This window comes from Monodon monoceros, unplaced genomic scaffold, assembly GCF_005190385.1.
Source record: "Monodon monoceros isolate NGI ecotype Baffin Bay Population unplaced genomic scaffold, NGI_Narwhal_1 Super_Scaffold_18, whole genome shotgun sequence".
In the NCBI taxonomy this organism is placed as follows: domain Eukaryota; kingdom Metazoa; phylum Chordata; class Mammalia; order Artiodactyla; family Monodontidae; genus Monodon; species Monodon monoceros.
The window spans coordinates 149,105,546-149,121,638 of record NW_021703774.1 but is presented as its reverse complement, the minus strand read 5'-3'; the positions used below and the strand labels follow the sequence as shown (position 1 = coordinate 149,121,638).

General features: G+C 53.1%; 1 protein-coding gene across 3 annotated transcripts; it reads right to left on the bottom strand.

Moving 5' to 3' along the window:
* Positions 1-6,464: 6,464 nt before the first annotated feature.
* Positions 6,465-15,734, bottom strand: HPCAL4 (hippocalcin like 4). Of its 3 annotated transcripts, none has more exons than XM_029229849.1 (4): positions 15,365-15,734; positions 9,269-9,438; positions 8,948-9,163; positions 6,465-7,612 (listed from the first exon to the last, which is right to left on the bottom strand). In XM_029229849.1, exons 2-4 carry the CDS (start codon positions 9,428-9,430, stop codon positions 7,415-7,417), a joined length of 576 nt encoding a protein of 191 aa, XP_029085682.1. In that variant the 5' UTR covers positions 9,431-9,438; positions 15,365-15,734; the 3' UTR covers positions 6,465-7,414. The 3 variants fall into 3 exon arrangements, with proteins under 3 accessions (XP_029085682.1, XP_029085681.1, XP_029085684.1); XM_029229848.1 differs by lacking the exon at positions 15,365-15,734 and adding an exon at positions 9,995-10,046 and having other exon boundaries at positions 7,415-7,612; XM_029229851.1 differs by lacking the exons at positions 8,948-9,163; positions 15,365-15,734 and having other exon boundaries at positions 7,415-7,612; positions 9,269-9,430.
* Positions 15,735-16,093: the final 359 nt, after the last annotated feature.

The following is a 16,093-nucleotide window of genomic DNA, read 5'->3' as shown; positions in this document are numbered from 1 at the left end:
GTTTCCATACATAGCCTCAAACTCTCTCCCATCCTGCTTGCTCTTTGGCAATGTGACTTGGACACTTCTCCCATCCAGAGGTGGAGCTGAATCTGAGTTGACCCAGCGTCTTGCTTTGACTAAATAGAATGCTGTAGAAGTGATGCTGTGTGATTTCTAAGCTTAAGCCTTAAGAGACCTTGCAGCTTCCATTTTTGCCCTCTTGAGAGCCAGCTACTGTGTAAAGGAGTCTGGAAAGGCCACATGGAGAGGCAGAGAGGCCCTGGAGGATAAGAAGCCAGTGGAGAAAAGTGGTTTCCCAGGCAACTGTCAGCATCACTTGCCAGACATATGAGTGAGGTCATCTTACTGCTCCAGCCCCAGCCCAGCTCCTAGTGCGGTGCAGCAGGAGGAGTGACCTCCACAGACAGCACATAAAGTAGCAAAACCTCCCCGCTGAGCCCAGGCAAACCAAAGAATTATGAAAAATGATACGTTTTTATCGTTTTAAGCATTACATTTTGGGGTGGCTTGTTACACAGCTGTAAATAATGAAACTCTAGGAAGGGGTCAATTATTCTCAGGTGCCTCATGGAGGAGGAGGAGGAGGAGGAGGTCATCAGGGAGAATGTATAGAGTTATTTGGATGGCAGGGAGCACCTGACCCAAAGGTGAACCATCCCCGTGCTGTCCAGTGGCCTTTGACCTGGGTAGTAGCCTGGGTTGAAAAGATGATCTGTGCCAACCAGATTCCTCTTTCTCAGGAATTTAGAATTGGGAAACAGGGGCTGGATAGTCAACTGTAAGAACAGAAGCCAAGGATGCTGCGAAATACAGTTGGCTTCCAAGAGGCCTGGATGGGCCTTAGCCAGCTGCAGTTACGTGCAACATAAATCTAAGAGGGAGCAGAAACTCTGTGAGCAGAATGAGCCCATCAGCATAAAGATGGAAAAGGGTTTCTGCAGAGGGCAGCAGAGACCCCATGAAAGGGAAACCGTGCTGCCCTGAGAGGGAGCTGCTTCTGGTCCTGATAGTTTCCCAAGTCCTAGCTGAAGCCTGGCTATAATGCCCATCTCTAAATTTCCATGAGATTCTCCACACTGCTTCAACAAATGCCCCTCAGAAAGGTGGTGGCTATTGGATTTGCTTGACTGGCAACTTTTCCCACCCTCTCCTCCTAGTAACAGGCCCTGCCTCCCTGGTCACAGGAATAGGCATGCGATGCCGCCCAGTCATATAACTCTATTTCCCTGGACACAGTGATTGAGCCACAACGGGGATGCGACCTCAGCTGCGCCGGACTCTTGTACAGGGATGCTGGGAGATTTGGGCTCTGTATTCTCTGGGGTTATTAATCTGGGACAATGTGAGCTGAGACCCATCTTTCCCTGTGGCAGGCGAAGCCCATCTGAAGAGGACTCAGGATCCCCGCACCTGAACTGCTCCCCCTGTGGGCTGGTTTTCAGCAAGACCAGGGGTGGAAGCCAGCCTCCCTTCATCCTTTACCTGTCCCCCTCCCCTTCTCCTCCCCTACCTCCTGGCCCCCCGCAGGCAAGACCCTCCCTTCCTCTGATGCCCAGAGCTCAAGGTTTGTTACCTCCCTTTTCACATCTAGATTTGGATTCCCTCCCGTGGATGAGGAGGCACTATAAGCAGTGGCTTTGAACTTAGGAGACCTGAGTTCAGATCCCAGCCTTACCATCCATTCTCTGAGCCTTCATTTCCTGTCTTTTTTTTCTTTTTTAAACAGAGACTTAAACGTGTGTTCAGCTCAGCTGACAGGGAATCACACGGGAAGCTCTTTGGTTACTATGATGGACTGTGTACACGTGAGGGGCCAATTGTTTGAGGTCTGGGAGGGCTTCACAGAGGAGGAGATCATTGAGACAGGGGTACGGGTGGCCCAGGGAGGGGCAATGGCTTGCGCACAGGCACAGAGGCCTAAGAGATCCCTTAGGGAAACAGGGGGCAATTCAGGGTGACTCAAGTGCAGGAGGGGGAGGTGGGGCTTAGAGCAGACTTCTGAGGTCAGCAGGGGACAGATCATGCAGGGCTGTGAGGGACTTCGAAGGAGCTTATTATACTGAGGGAAGAAGCGGGGCATTGGAGAGTTGACATAGTCAGACTGGTGCTTTAGGAAGATCACTCTGGTCCCTTAGGGGCAGACGGTCCAGAGGGCAAACTTGAAAGCGGAAGCTGGACTGACCTGTGACCTCAAGACAGGCAGGAACTAGACTCCCTTTCCCCTCAGTGTAGTTTCAGCTGCAAGTAGCAGCCCCCAACCCCCACCCCGCCGCACCAGTTCTCAGGCTTCTGAGTCACCTCCTTAGGTTCATGGTTGCCCTGAGGCCAGGTCAGCCTTATTCCTCTGTCCTAATTGCTTCCTGTCAAGGGAGCTGGCCCCCTCCAAGCGTCCTTGTGAAAACCCTTGCAAAAGTAATTGAGCGTTTCAGGAGGAAGCACGCATCTCCAGCTGCCACTGCACCTGCCCACCCACTCCCCGCCCCGCCCCGCCCCGCCTCCCTTCAGAGAACAGCTCTTCTCTGGCTTTAGGGGGGCGTTCTGAGAAAAACAGTTCACCACCGATTCCCATCCCCACCCCACCACATTTGGGTCAGTGTAGGGTGTCTCAGGGCTCTGGGCTCTTGTGGATAGTGGAACAGTGTCTGCAGTACACAGTACCCTTGACCAGGAGGGCAGGTAGAGGCTGAGATCCAGGCTGGCTGCCACTTGCCAAGCTGTGCATCATGGCATGACAAGGCTGTATTTGTTCAGAAAAGGGGTATATTTTTCTCATTAGCCCAAAGGTGCCATCCATTGGCCGAGCTGAATGCTTATGGGACTGTTACACTCAAAGGGGCACCTTTTCCTAATTCGTGCAAAGAGCCCCAGATGGACTACTTGTAATCCTGGCTCTCAGCCTCTCACCCCGCTGCCCACTATCCACTCATTTGGGCTCTCACGATGCCTTCCACTGGACACAAGGAGAAACTGAGTCCAAGGTCTCCTGCCACTAGCTCCCTTATGGGGGAACTGCTCTGCCCACAGACCCCGCAAATCAGTTCTGGTCTGGCCATCGATGAACGGACCATGGGCTCCCACCAAAAGCTAATCAGATTCTTTCTCTTGAGAACTGGATTAAGAGACACAGAAGGGAATTGTCAGTCGCTGGTGAGTCTGGATACAGAGTTGGAGATGCAGCCACTTTGTGTTGGGAAACCATGGATGTCTGAAGAGAAATTAAAGAGAGAGCACAGATGTGAATGTTGCCAAAGGGATGAGAACCCGCAGGCCCAGAGGTGAGAGGACAGAGGCCCCAATGACAGTCCCAGTTCTCCTGAGGCGCAGACATTCTTGAATTTCCATCTCTAGGGTCCCTTGTAATCTGTTCACCCCTTTCTTTGAACTAGCTCGTGTGGGTCTCTGTTCCACGTAACCTAGAACAAGGACCTCAGCCCCAAGGAGGATGCTGAGGTTCCCCCACTGTGTGAGCTCCCTCAGGCCTCTTCTCCCCGTTTCCCCTCACCCCAGCCCTATCTCAGCTTAGGGAAGAGAAGGAGCCCTCGGTACGGTCACACCTTTTATTCACTGTCAGTGAAAAAAAAAAAAATACACCACACAGCACAGGGTCGAACACTGAGGACATTCACTGCAGGCACAGCCTGGAGCAGCACATCTGAAGGGGACAGGGGGCCACGCTGGAGAATGAGTTGGGAGGCCCCCCTTCTGCCACCCAGCCCCCCTTGCTTCTCCAGGCCTCCACCCTCCTGCAGCCTCCACCAAAGCAGGAAGGGCCATACACCCTGGAGGTCCAGTCCTGCCCCCAACACTCTGGCAAAGGTAAAAGAAAACGCTGAAAAGTTCAGGAAAAAAATTTCATATTTTTCTGAGACTTTTCAATTGCATATTTGAATTATTTTTTTTCACAAAACGGATGAATAAAATATGTAAGAAATGTATTCATGCCCCCACAGTGATCTCTAAAGTCAGCACAAAGCCTCACCCAGGGTGGATCTTCAGGAAATATTTGTTGCTTTAGTAAATTTTTGTGTAAAAATATTTAGTGTCAGCTTTCTACCCTGCCCAGCTTCTTCTCTTCTTCTCTCCCTTTCCCTCCTCTCCGCTCTCCTCCTTCTCTCTCTTTGCAGCAGGATGAATTTCTACCTCTAGGGACTCTGCCATTATCAGGAAAAGATTCAGTGCCTTTGCTTATGGGCTTCCTGTTTCTTAACTTTTGATTTAAACGTAAGTCATATAATCTTGAGTACAGCTCAGAAGACTAGAGTGGCCATCTGAAGTTGCCCTTGGTGGTGACTTTTAGAGATAAGAAATAAGGGCCCCCTTTCAATTAGCCCAAAAGGATGAATAAAGACAAAATACAGTTAGAAGGCAGATTTGGGGACCTTGTAATTCACAGAGTTGCTGCAAGAAGATACAGAACTTCAAAAGAGAGTTTAAATATTTCGGCATTTTAACTGTCTGTATATTTTTGTGTCTAGGCGAGTCATACTTCAGTCTCTGCTAACCCTGTGCTCTGTGGCAAGTCCCTCTTAGCTGCAGCAGGGATGAGAGGCCTGCCTCTCTTCTCAAGGCAGGGCCGGTGCTCTACCACAGGAATTCCCAAGCACACAGTCCCTGGGGACATCCAGGAATAAGTGGGAGCAAGGTCTGGCCTGCCTCTGGCCCTTCCCATCAGCAAGATGGTGGTCCCAGCTCCCAGCCTGGCATTACGTGTTCACACTGCTGAGATGTCTGAGAATCTTTGGCCTGACCGTCAAAGATCACCCATGGGTATATGTCCAGAAGCTTGGAGTGATCAAACATGCCTTCATGGGTAGGACTTGCCCACCATCTAGGAAAAATCAAAACAGTTCTCTCAGGGAGGAAGATAATAAAGACAGTGAAAGATGCTTCCCGGGTTGAGTCAGAGGTCTCCTAGGACAGCACTGACCTGTTAGCAGAGCTGCCCAGAAATAGAAAATAAGACGCTTGAAAATGTGGGGACTTCAATCAAGCTCCTATTTCTTTATGGAAGACCACCGCCTCAGAAACTTCTTAGCAGGAAGCTTGTAAAAGACCAAAACCAACTTAGCTTGTCCTACAGTCAATCTCTGTACAACTCAGAGTTCAGAGGAATGAGCAGGGAAGACACTCTGAAGGGAAGAAACCCTTGTAGAGCCCTGGGTTCAAGTCTTGGCACTGTGCCACCTCCTGGCTGTGATCTTGCACAGGGAACTCTACTCTGTGCCTCAGGTTCCACATCTGGAGAAATGGAATGAAAATTCCTATTTCCCTAGGCTGTGAGGATAGAATGAGAGGGGTCAATGCAAGCCTTCGAAAGCCATGAAGTTCTGTGTGATTGTGAGTTAGGTTAGAGTCAACGCTGGGGGGACAGGAACCCCACTTTGTAAAAGCCTTCCACTGGAAGTCTCATCTGAGCTGGGCTGTTGAGCCCCTATGTGCCTCTGGCGTCGACTGACAGCACAAGACACACTTAACGGCCAGCTCCTGAGAGCAATGAAACATCCCTTGAGACATTACTGGATAAAAACTTGCTGCTTACTGCCCAAGGATGTGAATTCCCCAGTCTTACCATGTGGCTGGTCGTTGGCAGGATAAAAAGAGGGTGGCAACCCAGCGGACTTGCCACCCCTAAGGGCAGCAAGAAGGAAAGTCTAATAGAATTTGAGACCACAGGTCAGCATCCCCAAGAGTTTCCGCCTGCAGAGAGGGAGGACAGGTGAGCACTCAAAAGTAAGAGATATGCTGCATCTCTTTCTTGAAGATACAACTCCACGCCCCCCAACCCAGCAATCATTCCCAGCTCCCACCCTGGGCTGACAGCACCTGTGTACTAGACTATTTTCACCAGCAGTTCAAGAGAAAATCCACTGTCACTGCACATTGAAGTTAATTTCTGATTACAAGCACAGGAGAAAGTAAAGTGAAAGACTTGATGAAGAAGCAAGATTAATTTTCTGGCATTCAAAGCATGCAGCTGTATAGCTCATGGATCCAAAATTGGAAAGCAGACATTGGAAAGCAAAGCCAGTGCACTTGGAAGATGATGAACTACCTGGTGGACTTAGGATTTGGGGTTAGAAAAAGCCTTTCAATGGAGCATGCCCAGCACATTTTTAGGCATTTGGTCCATACATGCAGCCTGGCAGCCAAAACAGCGGCCGGCTGGTCCTCTTCTTCTAGCTCCGTCTGCTTCTGTAGCAGTGAAAGAATAAGCCCATCCTTAAACTAGAGCAAATCCAGATGTGGGAACTACACTTGTCTCACTCTTGGCAAACCTTGTGTTCTCTGTTTGTGAAGTCAGCACCTAACCAGAATAAGCGCACAGCAGAGACGTGCTCGCTGAATTGAAAAAGATCATTAAAAAGGAAGCAGCAGGAAGTGCTAACTGTGACAGCTCAGGACTTAGCCTGATAAGAAAAAGTGTCATCTGGTAAGTTGGGTGATATTGTCTCTCTTTTTTCTCAGTTCTTTTTTCCCCCTGAAAATTAGCATTTTCTGTATTCATTTAATCATTTTACAAGAAACCAAGTAATATAAAGTATGTTTTAATATCCTCAACTAATAAAATGATTTTAGCTCTTTTAAAGGGTCCTAAAAATATAGGTATTACATAAATTTCAATTTTTCTTAAAATTCCCCCTGACATGGTTCCTAGACTTCCAAACACTTTTCATTTCATCCTTCTGCAGCTCTGTGTGGAGTTGAGCAGAAAGATCTAATAGTTCCTCTCAAACTAACCAGTCTCACCGCACCCTCTGCTCACCTGTGCTCAACATCCCTGTCTGAGACCCTGACCACTAACTACCCTACGAGCTGCCGGAGGGCACAGAATGAGTCTTGTAAACTACCATAGCCTTAGCACCTAGAGGCGCCTGGCACTGAACAGGTGCTCAATAAATGTTAGCTGAAGAAAGGACTGAATGAACACTCCAAAGGCTGGGGCCAGAGGGGCCAGGTAGAGTCGTGGGGGCAGGACACAGACCACCTTTAAGGGATCTGGGTCCTCAGCAAAGGACAGACCCAATTTGGCCCTTTAACCGGGGTCTGTGGGACCACATCCTATAAAGCACAATCCCAGGAAGAACAGAATTTCAAAGCAGAACCCAGCCCCCCTCCTTCACCCTGCGCCTTGATGCAAAAACCAACTCCCCTATGCCCAGTGGATGTTGATTCTGGGCCAAGACTGGGGCTGGGGCTAGACCACAGGATACCTGAGGATCTGTCTCTATTCCAGAGTTAGGTGGTCCCTCAAGGATCTTGACTGAGGGGAGCAAGGACTTGGGCAGAGGGGTGGGTGGGCCAGAGAGTGAGGCTGGAGTCCCCCTCCCCCTGGGGAAGGGCCAACCAGAGGTCACTGGGTTGGGAGGTGGCCACGCCCCTCCTGGCCAGGGGCCCTGCCCCTCACCAGCCTCTACTTCTGCATGTCACACTGCAGCAGCAGCACAATAGACGGGTCACTCTTGGCCGCCTCCTTGAACTCCTCCAGTGTAATCTGGTCGTCCTTATCCTGGTCCATCTTCTTGAAGATCTTGTCCACACGCTGCTGGGGCGTGAGCCCATCCTGGTTCATGCGTATCATGATCACAGTGCCCACCATCTTGTAGATAGCCTGGTGGGGCAAGAAGGCAGGTGTCAACACTCACAGTGGGAAGGGAGGATTGCGGGTGAGCGAAAGGGCCTGGGGTGGGCATGGAGAGCACTGGGAGATGTGAGGATGCTGGAAGGTGACAAACGGTCATTAAGACTGGTGATTTAATGAGCAGCTCACACCAAACATGTCTACTACCCAACTCTTCACCTCCAACCTGCTCGGGCCCCAGCGTGCCCTGTCTCAGTGAACAGCAAATTCATTCTTCTAGATGTTCAGACCAAAAGCCTTGATGCCATTCTCGACTCTCCTTTTCTCACACCCATATCCAATCTTTCAGCAAATCTTGTCAGCCTTAATTTTGTAATAGGTCCAATAACCAGCCACTGCCTGCTACCTCCACTGCTCCATGGTTGTTGCCTCCATCCCCTCCTGACCGGACTGCTGTGGAAGTCTCCAAACTGGTCTCCCTACTTCTGCTGCCCTCCCACCCCCTATTCCACACAGAGAATGGAGAGAGCCCTTAAGGGCCTCCCATCTCACTCAGAAGAAAGTCAAGTCTCTACCCCAGACTATGATGCTAAGAGATGGACTCCTGGCTACCTATCTGACCCCCTTCCTACCACTCTCCCCTTGCTGACTTCTCTCCCACCACCCTGGCCTCCTGGCCACTCCTTGAACACTGAAAACACAGTCTAACCTCAGGGTCTTTGCATTTATTGTTCCCCATGCACAGATCACTCTTCCCCCAGACACCTACGTGGTTAGCTCCCTCACCTTATCCAGGTCGCTGCTCACCTTTCACCTTACACAAAATTGCTTTTCCTCCATCGCTCTCTCCCCTGACTTTGCTTTACTTACCTTCTTCATAACACTTACTGCCTGACACAGCACAAGTTTTGTTGTTGTTAAATTTTCCTCACTAGAAGGAATGTCCCATGAAACCAAGAACTTTGGACAGTGCCTGGCACGTGGCAGGCACTGAGTATACATTTGTTGAAATAATAATGAGTTAAGAACTTAGACTCTGGAGTCAGACTCCTTAGACTGGAATCATGAACCGCCATTTGATTCATCTCCTCATCTGTAAAATGGGATTTCTAACAGTACCTACCCCCTGGAGTTGTTGGGTAAAGCACTATAGCACAAGACCTGTCCCACACTGAGCGCCCAACCAATGCTACCCACTGGTTCCTGGGAGGAGGGAGGAGGGGAGTGGTGGGGTGTCCCGAGGTGGCTCCCGAGGCCTGAGTGGAGGGTGGCTGGAGAGGGCGGTGCCAGAGAAGGGCCCTGCAGCAAAGACAGGTAGCGTGTCACCCCAGCGCACCCCAGTCTCTGGGATCCGCCCCAGCGCACCTCAATGATCTCCAGCATCTCGAGGCGTGTGATGCGCCCGTCGCCGTCCAGGTCGTACATCTCAAAGGCCCAGTTGAGTTTCTGCTCGAAGGTGCCGCGGGAGGTGACCGAAAGGGCGCAGATGAACTCCCGGAAGTCAATGGTGCCATCGCCGTTCTTGTCGAAGGTGCGGAAAGCGTGCTGCGCAAACTTGGAGGCGTCGCCGTAGGGGAAGAACTAAGGCGGGGACACTGGAGTTGCGGCACAGCAACAGCCTCGCAGAGTGCCTGGCCCCGCCCCCGCCCGTCCGGCCCGCCCCCCGGGGTGCCTGGCTCCGCCTACCTTGATGTAGAGCTGCTGGAACTCCTCCAGGTTGAGGATGCCGCTGGGGCAGTCCCTCAGGAAGCCCTTGTACCACTGCTTCAGCTCCTGCTCACTGAACTCGGTGTTTTGAACCAGGTCGTCCAGCACCTCTGGGGCCAGCTTGCTGTTGGTCTTCCCCATGGCAGGGCCTGAGGGGACAGGGAGCTCCCTCAGTTTGGCCCAGGGCAAGGCCCTCACCTCAGCAGCCTTCCCCCAGGTCTCTGTAGGACAAGGCTCCCTTTCTCCACCACAGCGCCCTCCCATAACAAACTCCACATCCCCACAGCCAGGACCCCTCCTTCCATAGCAGGGTGGGTTCCCCTCCTCTCACCACCACCCTGGACAACCCCCAACTCCTACAGCTGGGCTGTGTCCTTTCACCACACCTCTTCCCATAGGAGCTCCTACCTCCCCCCCCACCCCTTCCCCTACACACAACTGGGCTGGGGGCTTCCCCTCATTACAGGGCCTCCTCTGTCTACAGCAGGCCCCGCCCCTCTCCTCACAGCAGGGTTCCTCCCCTGGAAACCAGGATCTCTAGCCTTCCAGGTCTCAGCACTCTTCCTTCTCACTGACCAGTCTGCATGCTACAATCTTCATCCTCTCCTCTCCTCTTTACACCTTCCATAGCTCCCTACACCCGTAGAAGAGAGTCTTAATCCTCCCCTTGCTATTCAGAGCTTTCCGCACTCAGCCCCTACCCACCTCTGCAGGCTCCTCTACTGCCAGGCAGGTTCCTCACATGCTCCCCCTGCATGTCTCCCAAGTTCTTCCTCAAGGCCTTCCAGGCCACTCCAGCAAGAAACTTCTCTCCCTCCTTCCTCTGTACAAATAGAAGTCCTAGCTGGTAGCACTGATGACGCTGATTGCATTCTCCTTTTCATTCGTTCATTCATTCCCTGAGCATTTTTTCTTTTGCGGTACGCGGGCCTCTCACTGTTGTGGCCTCTCCCGTTGCGGAGCACAGGCTCCGGACGCGCAGGCTCAGCGGCCATGGCTCACGGGCCTAGCCGCTCGGCGGCATGTGGGATCTTCCCGGACCGGGGCAAGAACCCGTGTCCCCTGCATCGGCAGGCGGACTCTCAACCACTGCGCCACCAGGGAAGCCCAATTCCCTGAGCATTTATTGAGGTTGACTGGGTGCTAGGCCCTGTCCCAGTGATGGGGATAAAGTCGACATGAGCCAGCCTTCACTAACTCATAATTGGGTCAAAGAGGTAGACGGCTGACTGTAAAGGGCCTTCAATCCATGCCAAGGAGTTTGGCCTTTACCCGTGGGGGACAGAAGCTCCTGGGGTTTTAAAGCAAGTGTTAAGAGGACCACATTCGTTCCACAAACACTTATAGATTGCTTACGATATGGTGCTGGGGACCCAGAGAAAAGGAATGTGTTTTAGGATTTTTCCTTTGGCTACAGTGTGCAAGATGACCTGGGTGCGGGAAGGAGGGAGAGCAGAGAGGTCCTGCTGCAGAGTTCAGGTGAGAGACAATAACACTAGGGTAGGGGTGGTGGAGGGATGTGGATGGACTGAGAGATGTTAGGAGGGGCCTTAGCAGGACTTGGGGACTGAATGGATGCGGGGGTGAGAGGGACAGAGGAATTGCGGCCAATGCTCAGATTTGGGGCTGAATAGATAGAGGTGGTGTTGCTGAGAAACAGGTTTGGGAAGAATGAAGAGTCAGTCCCCAGTGGGAACATGAGCCCCTCAAGTAGCCTGTGCCCAGGAATTTTTTGCAGAGGGAGGTACAGGCCCTCCCCATGAAGCCTGGCTAGAGTGAGGCCCCCACCAGACCCGGAAGGCTGAGTGGACATTCAGGAATGTCCCACTAGAGCCCCAGTTTCCCAGGACATGGCCTGGGAGGTGAATTTGACCTGCCTGGAGTCTCTTTGGAGGGGTGCCAGACTCTGACTGCAGGGTAGCTTGTCATGAAGACACTCTGGAAAAGGAAGCCCTCAGGCTGGCAGAAGGAATTCTACTTCCACAGCCCAGTGCCTGCCAGTGTGGCTTCTAATCCTTACTGCTGGGAGTGCCCCTAGGTAACTAGATCTGAGATGGGTCAGGTCCATGCCCCTTCCCTTGCTATGTGACCTCAGTGAGTTACAGGATAGCTCTGGGCCTCAGATTCCTCTAATGGGCCATGAGGCAGATCAAGGAGCAGTAGGGGTAGCAACATCCTCTCCCACTTACCAACCCCAGAGAATGAGGACTCCTATATGCTCCCAGAAGAAGGCAGGGAGGGGGGAGGTGTGCAATCTGCAGGAACCTAGAACTGTGGGGTCCAAAACGGCTGCCCTGGGGCCAGAGTCAAGGGTACATGTGGAACACGCATGGGCAGAAGGAGGCAGGCTCCATCTTCAGCTGCCCCCTCCTCCAGCCCAAAGCACACCGAGGGCTCAAGAACCCAGGGGTGGAAGTATCTGACGGGGAAGGCAGAGCCTCTCCCTCCGCTCCTGTGGGATGTGCCTGAGTGTCTGCGTAAAGGGCTGGGAGTGGGTGGGAGCACATCAGCGTATGAGACTGCAAATCTGCCAGAGTGCACACGTGTGTGTGTGTGTGTGTGTGTGTGTGTGTGAGATGGCATCTGTGTGACTCTCACTTCCTTCCCCTTTTCTCCTCCTTCCCTGCGCTGCCTTCCTACCATTTTCTGTCTCCTGGGGCCATACCTGTTCTCAGTGCCCATTTGATCCCAGGCCCACCAAGGACATGACTCCTCCTTCATCTCTCTTCATTCCTTCTAGTGCTCTTAGGTCAGCAGGCCAAAGCTGGTGATGCCCTTTAAGATCATCCCCTCATTTTAGTGAAAACTGGAACCCAGAGAGAGGAGAAAACTGGCTGAGTTACACCCAGGCTGAATCCATGCCACCTGCCTGGACCACCCTCTCCAAATCATGGCTACTCTTGTCTAGTACAGACTCCTACCTGCCTTCCAGGAAAACCATAGCTCTGATCTCCCCCTTGACCTCAGTGGGACCATCTTGGTGGCTCCAGGCCACAGTATCTGATACCCAAGAAATATCGACCCTTTGGGGTGGCGCACCAGCGCCTCTGACTCAGCACATCTACAAGCAGACTCACCCTCAACCCGTGATGGTCCTTCTCTCTCCATTGCCCTTCCTTCCTTCCCTCCCTCATCCCAGTTGGGAAATGTGATCATAGTTACCCTTAGTTTCCCCTCTCCCTTTTCCCTAGGTTCAACTTGCTACCAAGTCCTATTGTTCCTTCTTTAGAAGTGTTCCTGGAACCTACACCATGTCCCCTCTCCCCACATAGTCAGGGCCAGGGGCACAGCCAAGGGGGCTGAAACCCAGCTGGGGCACTGCTTGCCAAGCCATCCTGTGGGCTCAACTGCCTCGGAGGGGGTGCGTTTCCTTCTAATTCCTCTGTTCCACGAGAATGTCTTTTCTAGTTTTGCCCAGAAGTACAATATAGGCTAGGGGTGGCCATGCCCATGGGCTCCTGAAACTCCAGAATCCGCTAGAATCTGGTGTCAAGGTGTCCACCTGTCTTGCCTAACCTCCCACTGCTCCCCTCACAATTGCATACTTTCAAGTTAGTCTTCTCACAGCCAGAACCTACTTCAACTATTGCTTAGCTGTTTCCATCTTCCTTAATATCCTCTCTTCTCTTCGGGGCGGATGCAGCTATAATCACCCTTCAGGCCTGACTGAAGCCCACTTCCTTATGATCAGCCTCTCCCAGCCTGGAGAGTTGACAGTCAGCAGCATGGACTTGGCATTCTGGGCATGAGGAGAACCTGTGAGCCCATGGAGTTGAGCCCCACAGGTGCGTAGACTTCAGAGCTCTCTGACCCTCACCTGCTGCTCTAGAATTCCACAATGGAGCCTGACTTGGGAGAGACTTTTGCGTTACACTCTTGTCTGAGCCAGAAAATGTTCTCCAGGACTTTTGCTCCATGGCAAAGAGCTTATTCCCTCCCGATATAACCCAGTCTGTTTGGGAGCAGCTTGGACAGTGAGGAAAGTACTTCTCCCCTTGTTCCTACTTGCCCTCTTGTAGCTGCCCCGCACAGGTTGCCACTCTGCCCTCTGTGGCAACACAGAACTGCTCTGCAGAGACCTAAAGGCCACATCTGGAACACAGAGATGTTCAGTGAATGTCCCTTTGTGGATTATATGCAAGGGGCAGAACCCCCTTCTTTCTCCTTGGAATGGCGTCAGACTGTTTTGTTTATCTGTGTTCTCCTGCCATTGCTCCCACTTAGAGACAATGGAACCCAGACCCTAGGAAAGGAAGAGTTCACCCAAAGTCAAGTAGAGCCTATCAGCAGAAAGGCGAAGGCCAGAACCCACTGGGGGCATGTTCTGTTGGAGCTGTGGCCTGGCTGCATGTGGGCAGGCTCCTCTTGAGAGCTGCCCTCCAGCTGTGAAGGAGCTAGCACTGCCCCATACACAAAGCCACTGCCCTTCTGGGCTCAGAGGCTTCTTTCAGAGGGCAGGACTCAGGGTTGTGGGCTCCAAATGCGGAGATGGCAGGGAGGGTGGGAGGGGCTGAGGGAGGCAATAATCCCACACCCTCACCCAGCTTCAGAGGAGCTGGTGCTGAGACTGTTGCCATGGTGACAACAGCTCCCTGGTCAGGAGATTTTTCTCTTTCCTCTCCTCCCTTTGCTCTTCTCCAAGCAGTGGCCATGGCAGCAAAAGCCAGGTCTTCTCCCTCTCCTTATTAGTGAGACACAGGGAATGATAAACAAAAGGTGGGCCCTGTTGAGCACCTCCACCTTGGAGCTGCCCATGCCATGCGGGCTGATGGTCTAGGAGGGACTCCGAACTGCTGAGGGGGAGCCTGGGCCTGGAGAGTATGTGGGAAGGGGTTGGCCCATACCCAGGCCTGGGTAAGAAGCAATGTCCTTTTGGTGAAGACTAAAGCCTCCTCTCTGAAATGTCCTAATGGTTCAGGGTAAGAGAGAAAGGGTCCTGTTCTCTCATAATCAACCACAGAACCAGAGTGCGTCAGTGTTGGAAGGCTGTCCAATATCATCTCATCAAGTCCACTCTCTGTCCTGCCCACCCTGCCCCTGTTCCCCATCTCACGAAGGATCAGAGAGGGAAGTGACTTGGCCAAAGTCAAACAGAAACTGAGGCAAAGGCAAGATTTGAACCCAGCTCTTCTGCCCTCCAGGTTCAGGCTGCCTTAGGGAAGGAGCAATACAGTCCACATGGAGCTTTGGCACGATCCCTACTGAGACACAGGAAGATAGGAGAGAGGGAGTGGCTGGGAGCAAGAAGGCCAGAGAGGGTACGAATTAGAAAGATATTTGAGAGGTGGAATGAGAAAACTTGGTGCTTGGCCGTGAGAAGTCAGGGGAACGGAGGAGGCTGGGACCTTGGCAGTGGTGACTGACAGGTATGGATGGTCTGCTGGGGAATGGTGTCCCTGATTTATCTTGAAGCCAGGTGAAAGAGGCCAAACATGGGGCCTCTGCCTTGCACTGAGACCATGGGCAGGGGGGCCTGTTGAGAGAGGGTCACAAGGAGGAGAACTGGGTGGTGAGCCTCTTCCCACCCCCAGGTATGCTGTGAGCTCTGTCACCTTGAGGGGTGGAGGTGGGGACAGTCTGAGGGGACAGTGTGAAGTGGGAGTGGGCTCTCTTTGGAGGTGGAGGCTATCTTTTGGGGCAGGGACATTGCGATGTGAACTGCAGTGAGCTGCCGGTGGGGCCGGGTAGGGTGTGGGTAGGGGCTATCTGTGGAGGTGGGAGGTTGCCATGGGGCTGAGCGGACTACCCACCTGCAAAGGAGGGAGGGTGATGGGTTCCTCTCTAGCACCGGCAACACCACACCCACGTGTGTGTGTGCGTGTGACTGTGTATTGGGGGCCAGAGCAGTGGTTGCTCGGGGGGTAAGGAGGCAGCTCTGCCTCCTTCCCTGGGACTTGTGGGGCGTGGACTGGAGTGGGGGGGTCCCCTGGCCAGGGGCGAGCCCTCCACATGCTGCCGCCTATGCTGGAACCAGGGGTCAGGGAGATGAATCACAGGGGGCAGGAGACGAGGGAATGGGAATGAAGAGTGGAGGGGGAAGGGACAAGGGCCTCCACCCGGCCCTGCCCACGTTACCTGAGGCCGTTCGCCGGGTCGCTGGATGACTCTGAGCCTCGGTGGGCCGCGGAGACTGAGACTGGCTCGCGGGCCGACGGCCAGGTTCCCCAAGGTCCGCGCCCGAGTCGCCTCCCAGCTCTTGTATCACTATGTGTCTCTCAGAGGCGACACGATTTGCATAAGCCCCGCCTCATCCCGGTCAGATTGGGCGTTGATTGAGTCGGCTGAGGCGGAGTGGCAGGCGGGGTTTCAGGTGGGGACCTGGTGCCCAGTGAGGCCCGGCTGCAGGAGAGCGCTCCGCCCGCCCGCCCTGAGCTTCCCAGAGTAGCGAGGAAAGAGCGGAGAGCTGTACCCCCATCTGTACCCCGTCCTGAGGCTCAGACCCCGGGCCATCGTCTGAGGTTAAAAGTGTCCACGATTGAATTGGATTCGCAAAAACAACCGCATGGTTGCTATGGAAACGGAAGAGCCAAAGCTGAGTCTCTAAGCCTTTCCTTCTTGGGCCCCAGCGGGGGTGGGGATGGAAAAGAGGATGAGTCACAAGATGTGTCCCCCCCCACCCCATATCCCACCCAAAATCGGAGGAGGGCAACGAGGAGCTGAGTTGGGGAGGGAAGAGATGAGGTGGTCAGCAGCCCACGCCTTCGCATCATCCCCTCCCCCAACACATCCACTCCCCTCAAGCCATGGCGGGTGGGCGAGGATGGCAAAGTACCCAGCCTCTACCTAGCCCCATGCTAGCCGTGG

Bases quoted from the DNA above. Each gene is read 5' to 3' on its own strand.
- HPCAL4 (XM_029229848.1), bottom strand. From the start codon at position 10,046: ATGCAGGGGGAGCATGTGAGGAACCTGCCTGGCAGTAGAGGAGCCTGC. The intron at 9,439-9,994 runs GTGGGTAGGGGC...CTGTCCCCTCAG, and splicing joins CAGTAGAGGAGCCTGCAGAG to GCCCTGCCATGGGGAAGACC. The intron at 7,613-8,947 runs GTGCGCTGGGGC...TTGCCCCACCAG, and splicing joins AGATGCTGGAGATCATTGAG to GCTATCTACAAGATGGTGGG.